Source organism: Etheostoma spectabile, chromosome 20 (genome assembly GCF_008692095.1).
Source record: "Etheostoma spectabile isolate EspeVRDwgs_2016 chromosome 20, UIUC_Espe_1.0, whole genome shotgun sequence".
NCBI classification, from domain to species: Eukaryota; Metazoa; Chordata; class Actinopteri; order Perciformes; family Percidae; genus Etheostoma; species Etheostoma spectabile.
In genome coordinates this window covers 18,391,707-18,407,514 of record NC_045752.1, presented here as the reverse complement: position 1 = coordinate 18,407,514, position 15,808 = coordinate 18,391,707, and the positions used below count along the sequence as shown (strand labels likewise).

Genomic DNA, 15,808 nt, shown 5'->3' with positions numbered 1-15,808 from the left:
CACACACACACACAAATTCTTGCTCTATTCTGCTGTGGTTTCACACATGTAGGTCAGCTCGTAATCTAGGAGGAATTTATTTTTCCACTTCCACCCACAGGGCTATTTATCATATGTCCAGCCTGCTATGGTGCATTGCTAAGCTAATAAAGGATACATGTTCCTAGTGTTTTTGTGTTTTTTTATGAGCAACATATTAGTTTTCTTGAAATTTTAAAGAAATGTGTCCATGCGTTAGCGTATGCAGCCATATCATTATTTAGATTGTTCAGCTGACTGTTAGAATAAATCAAACACACCACCTCATCTTATTATAAACAAATATTTGCAAACATTATTGAGTAAAAGCACTTTTTACGCTAAACGCGTAACGTGAAAGTGAATATGTGTAGGTCCAGTTATAAATCCATAGTTAATGTGAACCTGAGAATATGTGCATGGCACAGACATAATGGTTTAGATCTAGTTTCAAAGTGAAGAAAAGTCCCTTAAGGCAGGAGAAAAGCCCAGCTTTTCCTAACAGCCAGCCATGCAGACTGTTGAAGGCTTTATATCCTGAACAGCTCTTCATGGTTTCAGGCTGCAGTTCCATAGACTGAACAATAACACAGCCTAATGTCTACCAGTCTTTGAACTACCGCGACCTGTCCGTTATACGGACAGAAATATGTCTGTAATATCCGTTGAAGGGGGGGCTTTTGTGTTCTCTCAAGTTAGCCTATTACAGTGTCACTTTGTAGATTTTAAACCAGAAGCTTGTAGTTTATTTATTATGTTTGTTCTGTTGAAAATTGTACAATTGTGTGAGCATGCAGACCAGGTGACCTTAATAGCTTACATTATACTACAACTTGTCTTGAAATAGATATGGCAAACTCTAGCTCAGAACAAACTTACTGTCCATCTAGAGATGGGCAATATGGTCAGTAATATATAATTATATATATATATATATATATATATATATATATATATATAATATGTCTATTTGTGTAGACTATATTAAATCCAAATGAAAAGTAATATGTTCTCATTTTATTTAGATCTTTAGTGCAAAATGAAGATAAAGTGCAAATATCACATAAAGCGTTAATATTTGCAGCTGTTTTTTTGACACTGCGATATAAACAATATAGAAAAATATAACAATGGACGTGTTTGGATTGTTTTGACGATATATATTGTGATATTGCCCATCCCTATGTCCATCTTGTAACCACAAAATAACCCCTGTTTTGTTTTCTTCACAGCCTCCTCAACAACAATCATATACGGAGGATCCCTAGGGGAGCATTTGAAGACTTGGAAAACCTTAAATATCTGTGAGTTGCCCTGATGTCAACTTTGATTTGCTTTTGAGGTCAAATAATAGATTTTGAGACATGGCGGTATCTTGGTTCTGTCAGACTAAATAGGTAAAAGGTCATGGTTAAAGGAGTTTACGCTTTGTTCAGTCAATAGAAGAGGAAGCATGGTGTAACATGTTTTACACTTGCAAAAAAACAAACAAATTTATTGACTTTAAATGTAGAAGACAGCGGATGTTGCTAGACTGCTCAGTCAATGAAAATGTATCGGCGCAGTGCACGGAAAATGCATCAATGAAAAGTCTGTCTTTGTCTGATCCTCTGTACTTATGTGTCTGGAAGTTTTGACCCAGAGGCAGAGTTGAGAACAGATTTTAAGGTGTGTTTTGCCTCAAGGTTTTTTGTGGGATTACTAGTTTGCTCCCACTGTTAGTCACTTACATTATCATCCCACTGGAACTGTCTGTGCTCACAGTTAGATACCGTCTGATTTCCCCACTTGGACTTCTTAACATTGTTACAAAATCAGGAGATATTGAAGGGTCAAGGGTATATTTAATTTGCTTTATGTGATTTTGTTTGGTGAGATGTTTTGTACATTTTGAGACTGAAGATGATGTGATTAGGCAAAGCTCATGAAAAGGCACATGATGGCTGATCAAGTAAAATATGTTCAAGTCAAATATTAATATAAATATTAGCAGAATTAACTACTGATAAATGTCTGTGTCTGGGGAAAAAATAGCGTTCAATACTGTTACATCACATCTGAGACAAGATCATATATATCAGTTCTGAGAGAGGGGGAAGGAAGAGGGGGTGAGGTAAATGGATGTACAGGCTTTTCTTTGTTTCTCTCTTCAGCTTACTGACACACAAACAAACACATTCCCGGCATACATCCTCTCCCTTTGTGTTGTAATTAAATCCCGTAGCTATTTAGGAACTGTTTTGATTACAGTGCCCCTCTCACTTAAAAGCAGAGTTGATCTAAAGCCACTGCCTAACCTTTGTGATTAGGGCACGCACGGTATCCCCCCCACACACTTCTCCCTTCCCGCTGACTCAGTGTTCTGTAGCTCGGGGCTGGATTGTATCTTCCATCTCACCTCTTCACTTCCTTTAGAACCCCAGTAAAGTCCACTCCCAGTCCTCTTTCATGTCCTCCAAACCTAATGGTCTGGGCGGTTGTCTAGTCAGAGGCCTCCGTCTCTCCCACGACCACCTCCATACACAAATCAAAGAGAGGTCAACTCACCTCATTGTGGGAATTGTTCACAGTTTATTTGATCTTTTCCTAATTATTTAGTTTTATAATATCCACCTTTAATCCATCAGTGTGTTTATATACATTAATGTAGGTTTCCTTTGGTACATACTGCATCTTTCCTTAGTATGTATGTATAGTTTTTGTGAATGTTAATATAGATAATTAAATGAAGTGATCAGCAGCAGTCCTGGGTCCACTAATACCACTAAAGGTTACCTGGTCATCATTAAAGTGGGGCCCTTTGAGCTAGATTTGAGACACACACAAGGCTGCAGTCTGTGTTTCACATTTCATTCACCGGCTCCTGCAGACACTTCTCAAATGTAAAAGCAAAAAAATGTAAGGCAGTTAGCCTTGTACATGGTATTTCAACAATTTGCCTGGATACTCCAGTGTCACTCAAGTCAACGTATTTACACTTAATACGCCAAGCTTTTGTTATCATCATCAGTTTGTACAGAACAGCTCTGCATGAAAATGTAATAATATACGTTTTGGTTTGGTCATTTCCTAGTAGGTCATTTGAAGCATGTATGAAGGCAGTGTCCTTTTTTCATGAATGTCACTTTCTTATTTGGGGATTTTAGCTTGAATTTTTTTTTTTTTACAATTTATCATATTACATACAATAAGGTTGTTTATTTTGGTAAAAACCTTTCATCTTCTATGGTAAGAAACTTGATAGCATTTACACAGACAGGTTATATCATGTGTATCATTATGTTATATATGTTTATTTTTCCATACATTGCGTCACTGGTGCTGTGGGGAGATCTGAATCTCTCATCATGAATGCATTGGTGGAATAGAGAGATGGGAGATGAAAAGACAACTGCTTTTCTAGTATCACATTTCTTTAACATGTGTGATCGAGGGAAAACGTGCACACGTCAAGTGTATTTGTCTTTCAGTGCTCTAAAATACCATGTTGATCCCGTACAGGCTGCATATTGCTTCATTCTGTTTCCAGTTCAAAGACATGGAGAAAAGATTTGACCCACAAGGAATCTGTGATGTCATTTTTATTGTTTGTACATTGATGATGACTAATAATTTTTATGTGATGCACAGACCATGTTAATAACTGTGGAGGTTTTTTTCTGAACTGTGCACGTATGTAATCTTTGATTTTGTAATGTTAACCTATACAATTGGATATTAAGACTTATTAACTGAATGTAATATATTCCATGAGTGATATAGAGTATAGTGATCTTATTTTCTGGTAAAAGTCCTATTGAGTGTTAAATTGCTTTATTGTTGCTTATATTGACTATTGATACAGTGTGATGTTTGACACATTTTACTGTAATTATAAACACCAAATGCAATCTGTAAAATATTCCTGGACTTTCCACTGTTTTGGGAATATAGTTTATGTTCAATTTCTGCTTAGGGAAGCACATCTGTGTCAAATAGTGTCATGTAGATGAAAAACACATGAAATGCAACAATAGCCGACGTACATTTAGCTTTGAAATACATTCTTACCTTTTATTTGTGCAGTGTGACTGATATTCTGTAAAACTGTTCTGAATATTCGCTAGCTTTCAGAAAAGTGTCTCCTCCATAGCTACAACTACTAATGTCCATGAAGCAAGTTAGTGAAGTGTATACTTCACTAAATAAATGTATGCCTAGTAGGAGCACAACATGCATTTTTAAATGACAACTTAACAATCGTTATTTGATCAGATCCTCTCTACTTTTTCTTAAAATACCCCAAATTCAGATGATCCTGTGTGAGTGTGCGTGTGTTACTAATGTGACTGATTATCTCTCCTTTCAGCTATTTGTACAAGAATGAAATCCAATCAATTGACAGACAAGCATTTAAGGGGCTTGTCTCTCTTGAGCAACTGTAAGTGACCAACTTCCTCGTCCATCTTTTTCTTCTGCTCGACCAGCTGTTCCTCTTCCTCCTCCCACCTACTGTCTGTCTGTCTCTAAAACACCTCAACACCCCCTTCCTGAGAGATCGCTACAAACAATTCATGAAGCCTAGTAAAGTCTACATGGTCACAAGTGATTTATAAGCTAAGTTATATCATACACTAGTGACAGGGATGTCACAGATTTTGGTATAATTTATGGAGCTGTTTTTAATGCTGTATGGCATGACTGTATAGGCCTTACACAGGTGTCATGATAGCTCTGTTCATATAGTTTCAATCACAGTGACAACGTCCACCGCCTACATGTGCCCCTCTATCCACTTTTCCACTGCCACCATGCATGCCGTGTGTGCACCCACCCATGTATGCCGCGCTGACCCTCTCTGACCCTTTTGCATGAGTCGCATGTGTTGTGGTCATGACAACAGAAATTAGCCACCCCCATGCAATGCTTGAAGCATTATATCTAGCCTTTTGCTGCTACTAGTGCTAGCAGTGTTGTGCTGGAGTCAGAGCTTCTGCTTTGGAGCAAATCTTGACCTGCATTGTGCTCTCCTGCAGAAACCACTCTTCTGCTCCAAGTTGCTGCAAGTGTTTATTTGTGAGCAACCTTCAGTGCATTATGTATGTTAAGTCTGTGTTTTACAACGAATTTGCTTCCTGTAAGTCTTGATACACAGAAACTTCTGTGCTGATTTTACAACAAGCTTTGCCCCTGTTGTATCTTTATGCACATGCATGTTTGACAAGAAAAACACGTAACTCGCAATTTTTGACTGATATAAATATGAATTGTGTTTTAAATTTGTCTGACACTGTCAGCAGAAATTATGCCTGTAGTGTGTCATTATCAAAACCAAAATGGCTGATAGGCACCTTTTCTTTAGCAAATTGGGCTTTCTGTACTCTTGGATGAGACCACAACTTACTGGTCTACTCTGTGACCGCATTAACATAAAACAAATTGTCAATGCACCAAGTAAAACCAATTTCATCATCAAGCACCAGCTGATGGTTGCTGTTTTGAGTTTTGTTACAATAATAAAGAGTTTATTATGTGGGTGACAAGTTCTAAACTAGATTGCATTTACTAATAGTTCTTCTACATCCCCACTGGGCAACAGAAGCCTGAAGTCACATGTTTCTTTGGGAGAAATAAACAGTTCTAAAGACCTATGCACTTACAGTACATTCATATATGACCCACAACCTCTCATATGATGATGTTTTATCAGCCTGCCAGTGGGTTTATTAGGGACCATAATAGGAACATTGTTTCTGTTCCAACATAGGAACAATGCAACATGATCACAACAACATGAATGCAAAGTAGTCTAGTCCTCTATGATACAGTTAAGACCACAGCTAATTGATTTCATGTCATCTGAACTTTTAGCTATAGCTAAACAGCTAACAGCTATACTGGATCATTAATAGTTTTTAAAGTGTAGAGATATACCTATTGTGGGAAGCTGATTCATCTTAGAGGAGAATTAAAGAATTTACTGCTGTCTTCACTAAACCTGTCTTTCGCTTTTCTGAACTATGTTGAGTTTTTCTGTTCTGACTCCTCTAACACTTATTCTAAGCAACACCAAAAGACTTAATGTTGGATGTCCAGTAAAGCTTGTAAAAATACAGCAAAGAATCAGCAGTTGAGATATACTTACAGACAAAACTAAAATAGATTTTCTTGTGCGGAAGACAGCTAGAGGAATATTGCCTTTGATTTTACACTCTATGCTGCTTTGGTCTTTCTGTGCCTGTCTGTTTTGCTGCTGCAGTAGCTTGCACTGTTGCTTTCCCTGTCTAAACTGAATTAATTGTGTACCATACAGCCATCAGTTGGATTTAATTTCACTAACCTTTTATTTGTTAGCATATGGTTTGATTTGTTTTCTCAGCTCAAAGGCTTTTGGGAGCATAAATTATCTTTCCATTCCATAAGATAACCATTGAACTTGTTTTTTACTTGTGGGAAATATCATTTAAAACTCAGTTTGTAGCCATAGATTTTCTGACCCTCTATATCAAATGTCTAAGATGAATTCCTGATGTGCAAATTCCTCCAGTCTGCCCGCATTCATTTAGAGCTAGAAATCGCCTTTTCTGTAACTGTTAGTTCAGTAATTTGAAGTGGGAGGGATGAACAGGTGAACAGGGACGACTAGGAAACACTTTAGTGTTTTCATTTACCCACCTCTTAGGGATTACTAGGACAGTGAAATTATATTTAGTCAGACGTGGAGCCCTAATCCAGTTTTACTGTGCTTTATCTACACTTTGTTCTTCTCCAGGTACCTGCACTTCAACAACATTGAGTCTTTGGAACCTGAATCATTCACTCACCTACCAAAGCTGGAACGACTGTAAGTTCATCCTGTCTGACCTTTCGCTAAAGATTCTAAAAATGTACACAGTTCACAATCCTTAAAAACATTCTCAGGGGGAAAAAGCACATTCCAACTTAAATGCTCACATAACTGGATTCATGAGTCCAAAAGTGCATCTGGATTCACTAGGGCACTTGCAGAAAGCAGAAAGCAATAACCAGCATGATGTACTTGAAATGAAATTGAGTGTCAACTCACCCAGGTCCAGACTTTGCATAACGGGACATTGGAGCGACCAACTGCAGCAAAATGTCAGCTGCAGTTTAAAATCATTACAGCCAAATGCCTCCTAACAACTTTTTATTTAGTGAAGATTGTTTTAGCTTCCAACATTAATAAAGTAATGATGGGGAAGCAGATTCTAGGAGTTGATCCCTGACTTATATTTAGTTCCCAGGGGGCTAATTGTATTTGTCATTTGTAAAGTGTTCTTTTCCCTGTTTGTTAAACCGACGGCTCTAGTTCAGTTGTTTGGCAGACCTATGTCAGGAAATGTAACGGGTTTGCATTTTTTGCTAATTCTACTCATCCGAAAATTACTCCCACTGGGACTGTCGGTCAGAAAAAAAGAAACTAGAGGAACTGAATGAGATCACAACACAAAGTCCTGGACTAAGGATTGAGACCACATCTTGGCCTCATTAGACACAGAGCTGAGCTTGTTGCAACCACAGATAGGAACGTCACTCTGAACATGGTGTTCATCTTAGATCACTGATTATATACTGCAGTAATATGTACAGTATCTTAATATTGTAACCCCTTACTCCAATTCTTTGGGATATTTGTAATTTATCTTAAGTTATCCTTATTTACTACATGTAGAGTTGTCCTGTGAAATCTGTATAAGGTTATCTTAATGTGACAACTTCATATTAAAATTGTAATGGTGATATTAATAGTGTTGTTCCTGACCACTATAATACGTAACTAGATGGATTAAATGGTTTAAATAATGTCTCAGTTAACCTGTTTTTTATCCTCCGGTTTTTATCCTCCAGTCAATCAGCTTTGTTTGTAAATTAATTATAGCACACAGACAGCCATAATGTTTTATATGTAGCTCTTGATATGAACCTTCTTGAAAATGTGCAGATGTGAGGTTGCCTCGGCTTCTAAAACTTTCCACCAGATGTCCTGGGTTGAAGAAAGTCCTGTTAAATTCCTGTTTCATTGTCCCTGTTTATGGGCCAGAGGCTACCCAGCATATCCATACTTCCAAGTCACTGGAGAGGGAAAGTAGTAGAGACACCTGCAAAACATGGGGGAAAGGGGGAGGGAAGGAATTCCCAGATGCATACTCTTGTTGGCTTTTTGGGGAATATCTCCATGGTAACGGTGAAAGCAGTCACTTTGGTAAAGTGACCAGCGAGCATATCTGTAGATGGGTTCCTACAGATTGGGGTAGAAGATAAAGAACTGCACCAAGATTATCTTGATTTAGTCATTTAAGAATCAATAGTTTTTTTTGGGGGGGGGGGCCTTACATAAAAAGGAAACTGTTTTTGATGTCTGCTTTTAGCTAAGGAATACGAGTCTCCGGGGCCATCGAGTTGAGTGGTCACAGCATGCCTGGGAAGATGATCTGCTTTTTTCCAATTTGGAAAAGGAAATATGTTAACTAAAGGCACATCTTTAACATCTGTTGTACTATTATTAGTTTGGTAAATGCCTTAAAACAATCTTGATGAAAAGTAGTGTTGGGCACCGTAACGTGGTGCCAATAGGGTACCGGTTCCGATGTAAACAGTAGTAACGAGACCGCATAAGAACGAAAATTTTGATGCCTGACTTTTTTTTTTCAAGGGCATCGCTTCACAGGACGCTACGTTACAGTTTGCTAGTAGCTGGGTTAAACACAATGGTTAAAATGCTGACAGCTTACGTTAAGTGGTGTAAAGTGTGACTATTTCCCTGTAGAAGATTCCAACACCAGGACTTAACACTCTGCTGTCGTTGTCCAGACTGATTTAATGAAATGGCGTATGTATGACACGCCAATTCTTGCCGCAAAGGGCAAGACGCAAACTCGCTTTTGTCCTCCATTGACTTAAATTTCCTTGTCATTGCGTGTGAATTTACGCTGTAGCGAGTAGTATGAAAGGGCAAAAATCTGCTGAGAGACGTTGGTTGGGGTGGCGGATGGGTAAAAACGCAGGAGAGGGCCGATTGTGTCCCGCGTGTGGCGTTTCCATAAAGCCAACCCCGCTTTTCTTTTCCTAAACCTAACCGTAGCTTCTTGCGATAACACGTTGTTCTTGTGATAACACGGCGTGGCGGCAATAACACACATAATGTTATAAATGGCGTGTCTGTTTATGTTTGCTGTATACAGCGTAGATGTACACAATAGCTCAAAATTTGACAGATAACACGCAACTTGGCTATAGAAAGTTGGCGTTTATGTTCACGCAAAGTACCCTTTTCCCATCTGGTGCTTGTTTTTGTTGTTTACCAACATTTTACTGGTGAAATAAGTCATTGTTATAAGTTATTGTTATTACATTATTAATCGGCCATTTCATTTTGACCATATGGCCTTAGAATTAAACAAGCCCTTCTTTAATGTTGCCAAATGTTGTTTGTGCTAATTTTTTGAATTTTATTTATTTATTTATTATTATTTATTTATTGTTTTATCACCGGTATCAGAAAAAAAACAAATGATAACCAACCCTAATAAAAACTGATTCATACATTCAAAGTTCCTCAAATCTGAGTGATACCATTCATGGACATAAATGTACTCTTTCAAACCGGCTATATACATTGATAAATCATTTTATAATTTTTCCTCTTTCTCACTCAGGTTTTTGCACAACAACAGAATCTCCCAGCTAGTCCCGGGAACCTTCTCTCATCTTCAGGCCATGAAGCGATTGTAAGTGGGAAAAGTCCCTAACAACCACTGAAACAGCTGTTTCGCATGTCTCTATCAATTTCTGTAGCTTACTCCCATGATACCTGGTATCAAGCGGGGCCTGTTACAGTTACATGCGTCAGTTACATGCCATGTAGCCACAGCACACAGTTCTCACGCTTCTTTGGCTGCAAGGTTGTTTCTATCACATGGCTCACAGCCCAGTCCTCCCCAAAGTTTTGCTATTCTCTGTTTGACTCAGCTGCAGAGGAGATTTAAAGGGATTGTAGCGTGGGACATGAGGAAAGCAAAGACAATGAAATCCTAATATCCATCTTGCACAAAGGACGCTACTTGTCTCTGGAATATGAGAATGTGGGTTCTTACAACATGAGGACAACTATCTCAGCTTCAAACTCCAACCTCCTCCAGCCAACAGACGGTGAAACACAATCAACAGTATGGCCTCATCCCATTGCTTTCTCCTCTCTTTTCTCTGCCATGATTTTAAGATTGTTTTTTGGGCATTTTTGGCCTTTATTTTTGACAGGACAGCTGAAGACATGAAAGGGGAGAGAGTGAGGGTGAGGGGGGAGTAACATGCAGCAAAGGGCAGAGTCGAACCCGGGGCCGCTGCGTCGAGGATAAAACCTCCATACATGGATGCCCGCTCTACCAACTGAGCTATCTGGGCACCCTTTTCTCTGCCATGATTGACCGTCTAAGTATTTGTTGCATCTTGGGCCAGCACTTTAAAAGAGAAACTTAGAGAAACTGCAGTAGACTCGCATTGACTCTGATCATGGCATTTAGTGTTGGAGGATATATAAATGACCACGTAGACCCTGAAAGCACAAGTGTGACTAAACATGATTTTTTTTCATAACACACTTTATCAAATGAAGCTTCACAAATGTAAACATTGCCAGTTTTATTTTCTAAAAACCATGTCATGGTTAATGGACACATTATGGTAGAACTAAAAGCTGGATGAGTTACCACAAGAGGAGGCCAAGCAGAGTGAGTGTTTCCCACGGCACAAGGAAAGTTTCTTCCAAAAGGGCCCTGCTGAGCCCCACTGTTTGGCCTGAACTGGTCCTGGCTATGCCAGATCAGTTTTAGTTCATAAACTGAGGATTTACACTGTTGCATGCACAACTCCACTGCTTCATGTCATATACAGTATGCTTTATTGCCCATTTCTCACTTGCTATGTGTATATGTGTCTGTGTGTTCAGGCGACTGGATTCCAATGCATTAAACTGTGACTGTGAGCTGCTGTGGCTGGCTGACCTGCTGAAGCAGTATGCTGAGTCCGGCAATGCCCAGGCTGCTGCTACCTGTGACTACCCCAGCCGCCTGCAGGGCAGATCGGTGGCAACACTCACCGCGGAGGAGCTCAACTGTGGTATGAAAAGAATAACCTAATTTCCCACTTAGCATGACCATACCAGAATATCATGACATTTACGTAGGCACATTTGAAACAGGGACAATCATATTATAGTGTATGCTGTATTGGAAATGAAACTGATTATCGCTGTGGAACTTTAATGTGCTGCAACATTAATGGAAAACACTCTGACTTGGTTATTGAATGCCTGCTTATTGAAATTTTGTTTTAAATTGGGACAATTTTTAAAATTGAGAGGAACACACATCTGGGCAAGCGTATATGAAGCCAAACAGACATGGTTGCACAGCAGCGTGCATGTGGTTTACTGTTCCTATTTCTATACACATTCTCCTAACTTAAACCACAACTCAGTGCGCATACAAACCTACAGCCTTCCTGCCATCAAATAGCAGGTTTGCTTAGTCACCCTGTCTCACTTGTACACCCACAGATATAGGTGTATCCTCTCGTTGTGTTTAAGGTCTGCAGGCACCCAGCTGTTTTATTCTCCATACACCGCCAGCTGTGTCTCTACCCTGTCTCTCAATGTCAGTCGGGAGTCCATAAGTCTGGTCAGCATCAGCATTAATGGCCAAGGAAGCATATAGGCTACACGTCCAAGGAATTTGATTCAGATTTTTTGTTGCTTGCAATGTACTCAAACAGAAATAGAAAGATACAGCTAAAACAAGGACAACTGAGCTGAGCTGAACAAAGGTAAACATAAACATTTGACTCTTAAAAACATTTTACTACTATGTACAGATTTTTTTTAGATATTTATAGTAATGATGATAACATGTTACAAGCACAGTTAGTATTTAAACTATGAAATATTCCTGTTGTATTCCTGAAATATTTGGTAGTTTTAATTAATAATTTGTAGTTTTCTGTAGCACCTACCAGAGGGTAGAAACTGTAACAGGTTGTGTCCAGGGTGTAATGGTTCTGCAGTGATACTACTTGCTAGTTTCCTGACTCTGGGGGAGTATAAGTCCTGGATGGAGGGCAGGTTTGCACCAATGATTCTTTCTGCAGTCATGATTGTCCGTTGATGTGGGCTTGCAGAGATCAGACTGGGTTATTGCAGTGTAGAAGCTCAGGAAGTCAGTCTTGTGGAGTATGGTGATGGGGGCTCTTCCTGAAGTCCACTCTCATCTCCACAGTCGAGAGCGTTCAGCTCCAGGTTGTTCTGACCACACCAGAGGGCTAGCTGTTCCACCTCCTGTCTGTATCCTCATTCTGTAACCTCATTCTAGAATTTCATTTAGTATGATCTGATTGCTGATCTACTATTTGTTCCGTACCAAAAATATTTAAAAACTATAAATAAAATAAAAATATTATCAGGATTCTTGATGATTGAAATCCTTAGGTCTTGTTCTTGTTGGGTCTGAATGTTAAAACTAGAAGAGAAATGAATCATCAACCTATACAGATCTGAGACCACCACTGTCTGAGGCCAAAGACCTACATTATTTGTCAGTCTCATAATTATAATCTCAAAGTATTTATTGGGTATCTTCATTGAGCAATGTTCATTAATGTTCAATTTGTATCTCCCTCTAAGGCCATCAAATGATAAAATCTCACTTTCTATGATTTGGGAGATTTGTGCTGCTGTCAGACACACAGTAGTTTGACAGAAGATGTCCTACAGCTTTGTAGGCAGTATTTTGCCATGTTGGGTGTTATGAACTTTTTTTATGTAATATCACATAATAACTTAATAGTGCCATTATCTAGCTTTGTGGTTGGGACATGTTGATGCCACAGTGAGGATAATGTAATCATATTGTTCCTGTTCTTTACAAGGTACTCCAGCCAATCCTAACTACCTTTGCTTCCATTCCTCTTATAGCCCCAGATCAGAGGATACCTGGCATTAGACATTAAATAATACAGAATATTTATCTGGTCCTAGTCCCCCTATATCTCTTGGCAGTTATTTATTTTATTATGTTCTTTGTCAAAATCAAATGTACTCTAAAGAAGTATGGGGAAAAATAAACAACATAACACACAAAATATTGACAACCCACAGCAATGCAGATTAGCGCTTACTTTTAATAAGATGAATAATATGATTATATGTTTAACAGATAAACTTTGGGTGGATTATCATTTGCAAGCCAAAGGGGATTATGTTTAAGAACAGGTTTAAGTTTAACACTGCAAGTAGAAAAGAAAGTCCACATTTCACTGTAAGTCTGTATGGGAGATTTTCAGTTGGTTCCTGTAACAGGCGGTTTAAGCTCTTTCAGTAAATCCAACTTTCTTAGCTCTGTGTTTACTCTAGCTCCCACTGAATGCAGTAATCTGAACCAGGCAGGCAGGTTAGTTGGCAACTGACTATAACCCAACCACATTTAAATCTCAGCAGCTAATTTGATTGCACCAACTTGCCCATTCTTGCTAAATGTTACCCCCTCCACTTCCTCTGTCTACAAAGCAAGGCAACAGAATAAGAATGTCAGCTTGATGGAACATGATGGAAGCCATTCTACACCTCCCTACATCCCTCCCTCCATTCCTCCCTCCTTGTTCTCCCTCTTCCCCCTGTAAATGAGGTGGAACAATGCACAGCGGGTTGAGCAGCTGTTAAAACAGCCGTCCTTCTTAAGATGAAGTGCCACCTCCTGCACAAGTGGTATCTGATGAGCCAGGCTCATTAGACCACAATGGAGGCCGGTTACCACAAACCGGATTTCCAACTGCAATTACAACCCCCAGTGTTAATGTGGAGCAATTTAGTGGTTAGAGGAGAGATGGGTTGATATTCTTTGTCTGAATTTCAGAAGCTTCTTATGAGTTTAGGTTTGGTTTACCTGCTGCTGTACACAGATATATCCCCATCCCATGGATTGTTTCTATGTTAGCAGATTAGAGAGAACCGCTTGAAAGAGTGTTCTGAAATGTGTCTGCCATATGTACGGTGAGTGTGTGGAGCAGGGGCCACAGAGAGAGCATGTGCTCCATGTTGACGGGTGAGTGTGTGAGCTTTACGTTTTATTGGGGTAGAAGTTAATGTAATGTGTGTAAGATATTTTATAAGAACACTATGTGGCTAACACAGAAAGAGTTTGGCAGGTGGTATTGTGGTTGACCACCTACACAAAGTCAATGTGGTCGCTGAGTAAATATGGCCAGACAGGGCAGTCTCACACAGATTACACAGATTCACTCGAGGCTTGGTTCGACAGGCGATTGGCGCAGCAAACGGGCACATACAAACAAATAGACATGCATTTAAACCTGTGTGTAATTATGTGGCCTTTTCCTCCAGAGGTACCCAGGATCACCTCAGAGCCCCAGGATGTTGATGTTACATCAGGGAACACTGTCTACTTCACCTGTAGGGCTGAAGGCAACCCCAAACCACAGATCATCTGGCTCAGGAACAAGTAAGACATGTAATATTATAGCCATGCTAAGCAACCCATTACTTCATTAGTTCCAGTTGAAAGATGGTAAAACTTTCTATTAAGCCTGTCTCTATAATGTTATAAACACAGTTATAAGTGTTATAATCTGCTACTAATGCTCTATAAGTGTAGTTATAAGCACTTAATAACCACCAACGACCTCTGACTTCTCGATAACTTTGCTGTAACATATATTTACGGATTAAATAATAATGTTTGATTTGAATTTAAGTTCATAGTTTGGGTTTATGTCTTTTTACCATATTTCTTAAAATCTTGCAAGTAACTTACTTCTGATTGTGCACATGCTACAAGTAAAATTATTAAGATATATGTTGCATATTACAAATGCTTTATCATTTCACATTTTCCTATAATTGAACCAGGAATCCAATCCTTATCACCTTAAACAGGTAAAATAGGAGCAAACTTATGAACTCAGGATTTATGTCAGTGAGTGACGAGCTCACTTCACAGGGGAAGTAGAAATGGTTACAGGTATAATCTTTATTTCGAATAAACCAAGTCTTAACAATACATTAGTGAAATGTCCGTCATTCAATTTTTCTTTACCAAAAAGTTGTTTCAAATTGCAGTACTCCATTTTTGTTTTGACCAGTTAAACATAGAAATACATTTTACAAATTGTTCTTCTTGCATTGATTTGAAAAAAAATGTTTTTCACTTTGCTTAAAGCAAACAATGACAACTTATAGTGACTTATAATCATATTATAATGTCTTATAGCAGTAAGTTATTATGCATTATAAATTATTATGTATTAAATTATGAGAATTATAATACACTGATGAAGGATTTTTGAAAAAATATGGTATTGGGGAGTCATTAACAATTATAATGATACTTAACCTTATAAGTAATTACAAAATAGTTTATGTGTTATGATTATTGTTATCAAACATAATTATTAAGTGCTTATAACTATATATCGCTTATACATTGATATCAATATTTATATTTGTATCTGTTTTTGTGCACCTTGACCACCCGAAGTTCCCTTTTTTGGGATACTAAAGTTTACCTTGATTATTAACTCATCATAAATGTGTTTATAATGCAATATAGACACAAAGTAACCAGCAATTATAGAGTATTATATTTCAACTTATAAGACATTTTAAAAATGCGTTATGATTATAGTTATAAGGCATTATAATTATTCTTAAGTGATTATAACTATACTTTATATGAGCATTATAAGTAAATTATAACACGTATTTGTTTATAATGCATTAGAGACA

The 15,808-nt window shown here is 38.3% G+C and overlaps 1 protein-coding gene across 1 annotated transcript in view; it reads left to right on the top strand.

Moving 5' to 3' along the window:
- pxdn (peroxidasin) overlaps nt 1-15,808 on the top strand; it is a 68,724-nt gene that overhangs the window by 13,616 nt on the left and 39,300 nt on the right. The window contains 6 exon segments of the mRNA XM_032500479.1: nt 1,251-1,322; nt 4,367-4,438; nt 6,770-6,841; nt 9,675-9,746; nt 10,964-11,133; nt 14,408-14,525. Coding sequence (XP_032356370.1) covers nt 1,251-1,322; nt 4,367-4,438; nt 6,770-6,841; nt 9,675-9,746; nt 10,964-11,133; nt 14,408-14,525 — 576 coding nt within the window.